This window comes from Brassica oleracea, chromosome C1, assembly GCF_000695525.1.
Source record: "Brassica oleracea var. oleracea cultivar TO1000 chromosome C1, BOL, whole genome shotgun sequence".
Classification (NCBI taxonomy): Eukaryota; Viridiplantae; Streptophyta; class Magnoliopsida; order Brassicales; family Brassicaceae; genus Brassica; species Brassica oleracea.
Window position 1 is genome coordinate 19,601,443 of NC_027748.1, and position 6,196 is coordinate 19,607,638.

At 36.2% G+C, this 6,196-nt stretch overlaps 2 protein-coding genes across 2 annotated transcripts; one reads left to right on the forward strand and one right to left on the reverse strand.

Annotated features, from left to right (window-relative positions):
* Nucleotides 1-541: 541 nt before the first annotated feature.
* Nucleotides 542-1,639, forward strand: LOC106310791. The gene is made up of 4 exons (XM_013748045.1): nt 542-690; nt 789-1,000; nt 1,073-1,221; nt 1,304-1,639. Exons 1-4 carry the CDS (start codon nt 639-641, stop codon nt 1,389-1,391), a joined length of 501 nt encoding a protein of 166 aa, XP_013603499.1. The 5' UTR covers nt 542-638; the 3' UTR covers nt 1,392-1,639.
* Nucleotides 1,640-1,879: 240 nt separating this feature from the next.
* Nucleotides 1,880-3,727, reverse strand: LOC106310591 (high affinity nitrate transporter 2.6). Its single transcript, XM_013747850.1, has 2 exons — nt 2,795-3,727; nt 1,880-2,699 (listed from the first exon to the last, which is right to left on the reverse strand). Exons 1-2 carry the CDS (start codon nt 3,629-3,631, stop codon nt 1,911-1,913), a joined length of 1,626 nt encoding a protein of 541 aa, XP_013603304.1. The 5' UTR covers nt 3,632-3,727; the 3' UTR covers nt 1,880-1,910.
* Between the last annotated feature and the right edge of the window lie 2,469 nt (nt 3,728-6,196).

A 6,196-nucleotide genomic window follows, 5' to 3' on the forward strand; every position in this document is an offset into this window, starting at 1 on the left:
TATTTAGTTTGTTGTTATTAATCATGTATTTCATTTTAAATAGTAGTTACATGATTTATATTTTATTTTAAATATTGTTTTACTATATTTAGTATTATAATTAGACAAAATAATAATTAAATATTATAAATGAATCGAGTTATATTAACTATTATAATTTATTTTATCAAAAAGTAAGAATAAGTAAAAGTTCAAGAATAAAATTCATAAGAACAAGTAAAAGTTCAAAAAATAAAATTCATCTCTAAAAATTTGAAGATGTGAACACTATATCATCAAATTTAAAGTAATAATATTCATTGTTTCATTTTAATGTAAGAAATAAAGTATCAAAATAAAATAAAAAGTGAAAAATGAAACATTTTACCAACGTTGAGTTGGTCTAGTAATAAATGATTGCTGCTTTAATTACAATCCTAATTCGCCGTAGAAAGGACTATTTACAGTCAAATTGATCGGTTAAGAGTTTTTGTTTGACTCTGTTTACCTTCGATTAAACTTCAGTATTGGTTATTTGAATTAAGATTTTCAGCCGTTGAATGAGACAGATAAAAGAAAAAGATAATGTTTCTGAACTTGGGAGAATAAACAAGAATCCAAGTGACTAGATGAAAAAAATCTAAAACATCTCAGTTGAGATGGAGCTCTGTTTCAAGCTGCGATCTTTTTCATGTCCCTCCCCTGTTTCTAGTAAGCTTAATTTCTTTCCTGATGCAGTTCTGTAAAATTCGCAGGAATCGTACATGTACTATGTTTCTCATTATTCATTTTATTTTGTTTTGTGGTAGGTGTGAAAGATGTGAGGTTATTAAACTCAGTCTCGTTCTTTGATATGAAAAGTTCCTCACATCAAAGGCCTAAAAGGAGGTCATCATCCTCATCAACAGCCATTCCTGCTTTAGTTGAAACAGCTGTTTCTGTAGCGATTGCAGCCACGGTTGTTGGCACTGCAGCCACTCTTCTTGTTCGGAGAAGTACCAAAGCCTCCGAAGAAGCCGAGGTCTTTTGCTTTTTTTTCTTTTTGTATTATGACACATGAAACTAAGAAACTCATATCTAAATCGAATTGTAGGCTTCTATGAAAGAATGTGAAGTTTGTGGCGGTTCAGGAATCTGTTCTGAGTGCAAAGGTGAAGGGTTTGTCTTGAAGAAACTATCTGATGAAAATGCTGAGAAAGCAAGACTTGCTTCAAAGAACATGGCCACCCGATATACAGCCGGGTAATAATAGTTAAACTCTCTTCGTTGATCTTTCTTTTGTTTTTTTTTCATTGATTCTCAACAAAATTACATTTTTTCTTAGGCTTCCAAAGAAATGGAGCTACTGCACTAAATGTTCATCAACACGATCTTGTATAACGTGTGGTGGAAGTGGAAAGATAAGCTTCTAGCGCCTTTCACAGATAAAACTCTCATAGCATAGCTTTCTTGTAATGTTTGTTTGAAAACTCTCTAAATTTAAGTTCTTCACATTGCATATTAGTTTAGTTTCTTCTTACTCTTTCCAGATACGGTTAATGCCATATGTTTCTGAGACGTAAAGAGTACTAAAGTCAATTGCCTTGTCTTTCGTCTTTCGTCTTTCGTCTTTCTTTATATCTATCTCTACGACTCTCCCCGAGGAATAATGGTTTCTTCATGTAGACTCTTTTAAGTTATGACTAGTTGCGTCTCTTTTTCCGTACTTGATATATTGGTTGAACAACAAATTTGACTTTTGTACGACTTTTAAAAAGACATGGCTTTTTCATATAAAACATAGAGCGCCGGGCTCACTGAACCTCACTTATCAAGTCAGGATCTTACTCGGTACATCTCTCGGAATAGTAAACACAAAACAAGAAAACATAAAGCTAACTTTGACGGTTATTTATGTGGAAAAAAAAAAGACTTAACGTGATTATCCTTCCCTAGACATGAGCCGGACTTCCAGTCTCCGGTGTTGGAATATCAGCCAACACTGCCTTCCGGCCTCTCTCTGACCGGCTGTTTTCAGCGAATTTAATGCTTCCCTCGTGTAGTCCTAAGCTCTTTTCTTCCTCTGTCCATTCCCCTCCATAATAGTGCTCCTCCTTTGATCTCTCTTCGTGTTGTGATGGCCTCAAGAACATGCTTCCCCACTGCGGAAAATGGATAAATGCAACCGGAATGGTACACACGACCGCCATAACACCCATCAACGATAGTCCTTCGGCTGTACTAAACCTTGATGAGGAGAAGAAAACAAGTTGAGTAACTCCCGACCCGAAATTTCCTCCAGCGCCGGTTAATCCAGAGATAAGGCCAAGAGAACGGCGTGAAACAAAAGGTGCAACGCCGAAGAGGGCTCCGCAGGCGGCTTGTGTGCCAACGGAAAAGAGCATCATGGCTAATATAGCTATAGGGAGTGAACTAGCACGACCGAGCCAGATACAGAATAGAGCTCCAACGGTTTGTAAGATCCACAAGGTCCATAACCGTCCTCTCATGCCGAAAAGTCGTGCAGCTACATCTGAGGCGTAACCACCGAAGGGACGTGCGAAGAAGTTTGCCATACCAAAGCTGGCTGCTACTATACCGGCTGTGTGAAGCGTTAGGTTAAACCTATCGTAGAAGTATCCAGATATAACGTTGTTGATCGTCAATTCAACTCCCATAGAGAATCCGTAAAGAACGAACAAGATCCATGTTCTATAGTTCTTCACAGCGAACCAGAAAACCTATAAAATAAATATCATAACAAGGAATAATGTCATTAAAATCGAATATCTTAAATATTAATTATTATATTATACATGTAGTTTGTTGTAATTACCTTGGAGAACTTGTCTTTGGAAACTTGACCACTCTTCTGGAGGGTACTGAGGTTACCGTCGGGGAGATCTTGGCCGAGAGTGAGGACTAGAATGCCCATAATGATCTGAAGAAATCCGGGGATGAAGAAGGCGAACCTCCACGCCGTGAAAGGAGTGGCTCCGGTGAGTTTGATGACGTGGAAGACCATTGGCATGAGTAGCTGAGTCACGCCACCTCCCATATCTCCCCACCCTCCAGCACATCCGTTGACGAGCCCAATAATTTTTCCAGTGAACATAACGCTAGTCCAGTATTGGCATGACACGAATGTCGCTAAGCAAAAACCAATCATGAACCGCACGGCTAAGTAGCTTCCAGCATCAGCTACGAAAGACATCGAGAAAACAGCTGGAGCTGAGAGCATGAGAGAAAAAGCAGTGCCGTAACGTGCACCTAGAAGGTCACATACAGCACCCATAGCGAGTCTTGAGAAAATGGCGCCAGAGACGGATGCGACTCCAGCGTTTCCTATATCAGTTTTGGTCAAGTCAAGGTTGTCACGGATGACAGGGACCAGAGGTGCGGCCGCGAAGGTGGAGATGAAGCAGGTGAAGAAAGAGATCCATCCTAAATGGAAGGCTCGCATGTGTGGTTTGGCGAATGAGAGTGGTTTGAACACTTTTGCTCTATGTTCTGAGTCAACTGGCAAGGCAAACTTAGCCGTCGGATCATCTGATCGGATGGCTTGAGACCAAGGGGCATCTTCAACGGAGAAGGAGAAGATTTGTTCCCTTGCCGTGACTCCATGCAAGGAGATCCCTATAGAGCCGTTTTCATTAGAATGGTTGGGAGCCATTGATGTTTTGTTCTAAGAAAATGGGAGAAATTAAAACAAAGATTCTTTCTTCTTTTGTGGCCTTTATTGGTTTCTCTTGTTTTCGGTGTAAGTTGGGAAAGAGAAGCTGCAAAGTATTTATAGAGGAATTGGAGATCTCATACGGTCATATGGACGTGATGGGTATTGCCGTATTGGTTTGTGGAGTTTGAATAATTAGTCTTTTATTATTTTAGTTTGTTTGGAGTTTATTGCCTCAGAATCTTTTATTATTTTAGTTTGTTTGGAGTTTATTGCCTCAGAAACTTTTATGTAGTTCACACGGAGATGAGAATATTCTATTAGTATTAAAGCATATCTGCATATGTATACTGCAAATTACGTGTTCTATATAATTTTGTTTATTTAATTATGTCAGTACGTTTCATTAATAACTTGTACCATACATATTACAAAATATCTATCAAAACATTATACAAATTCAATTTACCATTGTAACCCGCTGTATATAAAAAAACTATAGAATCTAATCTATTAATTTAGAATCATATACCATAAAAAAGTCTAATATTAAAATTTAACAAAATATCTTAAATTTATTCATATATGATATTTTTCTAATAAAAAATAAAAGTTTTTCCCAAATATGATTCAAAAATTGAAGTCAAACACAAAACTAACCCATGTTTTTTTTTTTAATTTTGACTGGCTTCTTTCACTCCCAAAGTTCAGATTATTCACGAAAATGTTGTTTCTGTAGCTGGTAACTCATTCACCTCTCCTTTCAGTCGAGCCCCAGGACTATGGAATAAAGGATTATCCCGGGCCTACACCGAGGTATTGACGGTGATTTGATTTTTCCCCAATAACCGAATACTTTTGTCTGTAAATACTGCATATTTGATTCGGGTAGAGACCAAAGGTCTTGAGCGACCGATCCGGCCGAACACACTTTTTTTTCTTTCGAAAATGCATATTTTACTCTACCACCTCCATCTTCCTCAAGTATTCACAATATTGACATTGCCATCAATACATCAACCACCTTGAACAACTAATTTGAAGCTCTTAATACATCTAAAAATCGATTTACACTCTTTTTTTCCAATTCTTATGAACTAAAATCAACATCTATTTCACTTTCTCTCCATATTCATCAAAAAAAAACCAAGATTTTGATTCTAAAAATTTTATGGTTCATAGAGCCATTGAAGCTTACGATTCTTGGCGGGTCACTTTTGTTTGAGATTTTGGGTGCTTGGAGAAGATTTATGTGTGCTAAACAAGTTATCTCACTGGTTGAAACTATGAAATCAGTTTTTTTTTCCAGATTTGTTCGTCCATACGACTTAGCTGTAGACGACTTACATAGAAGTCTTCTGGTCAATACTGAGGTTAGTTTTGCAATTGACTTTTAAATTTGTTTTTATAGACGACTTACATGGATATCGTCCATCTTTGTTTGTTAAAAGAAAAAATTTGAGACGACTTCCATGTAAGTCGTCTAGGGTAAACGTGTTAGTTTTGCATTTGACCGGATTGTGTCAAAAATTTGACTTTCCCTTAACGACTTACATGTAATAAGTCGTCCAGTAGAATAAGTCGTCCCGTAGAAAATTAAAAAGTCAGTATTTTGTTATACCTAGACGACTTACATGGAAGTCGTCTCAGGTTAGTTTTGCAATTGAAAAATAAAACAAAAAAAATATTTTTTTCTAGACGACTTACACAGAAGTCGTCCACCCGACGACTTACATTAAAGTCGTCCATGATTTTATTCCTAGATTCTGGTCAAACCTTGCTTATCTTGGACGACTTCCATGTAAGTCGTCGGACGGATGACTTCTGTTTAAGTCGTCTAGAAAAAAATAACTTTTTTTGTTTTATTTTTTCAATTGGAAAACTAATCTGAGACGACTTACATGGAAGTCGTCTAGGTATAACAAAATATTGATTTTTTAATTTTCTATTGGACTACTTTCGTGTAAGTCGTCCAGGAAAAAAAAAATTTCTGACACAATCCGGTCAAATTCAAAACTAACTTGTTTTCCCTAGACGACTTACATGTAAGTCGTCTAGAGTTTTTTTTTAACAAACAAAGATGGACGACTTCCATGTAAGTCATCTAGGTTGAAAATCAATTGCAAAACTAACCTAAATGGACGACTTCCTAGAAGTCTGCCTGACGACCTCCGTGGAAGTCGTCAACGTCAATGTTTAATAAACTTTCATTTTTTCTAAAACTATACAGAATTTTTAACATTTTCTTGTTAATTCATGTCTATTAATCAATATTTTAGCTACTGAATGAAATTTATAACTTAATTCGTGATATTAATGAGATTATTAACATTCATGTTTATTAAAGTTTCTAACTGATCCGAGAAGATTTCCATGGAAGTCTTCTACGCTAGTTTTTGAATAACTTGTATTTTTAAGAGTATTAAGTAACTTCAAGATATGTAAAACCCATATTTTCAAAATATGTTTTTTGCCTTAATTTTACTAAATTTGACTAAGTTTTTCAACACAAACTTGTAAAAATTGTGATATGTTTTGACTAGTTGCTAATGTTTGTTTCCGTCT

Bases quoted from the DNA above. Each gene is read 5' to 3' on its own strand.
- LOC106310791 (XM_013748045.1), top strand. From the start codon at position 639: ATGGAGCTCTGTTTCAAGCTGCGATCTTTTTCATGTCCCTCCCCTGTT. The intron at 691-788 runs GTAAGCTTAATT...GTTTTGTGGTAG, and splicing joins ATGTCCCTCCCCTGTTTCTA to GTGTGAAAGATGTGAGGTTA. The intron at 1,222-1,303 runs GTAATAATAGTT...ATTTTTTCTTAG, and splicing joins GCCACCCGATATACAGCCGG to GCTTCCAAAGAAATGGAGCT.
- LOC106310591 (XM_013747850.1), bottom strand. From the start codon at position 3,631: ATGGCTCCCAACCATTCTAATGAAAACGGCTCTATAGGGATCTCCTTG. The intron at 2,700-2,794 runs GTAATTACAACA...TTTATTTTATAG, and splicing joins CCAAAGACAAGTTCTCCAAG to GTTTTCTGGTTCGCTGTGAA.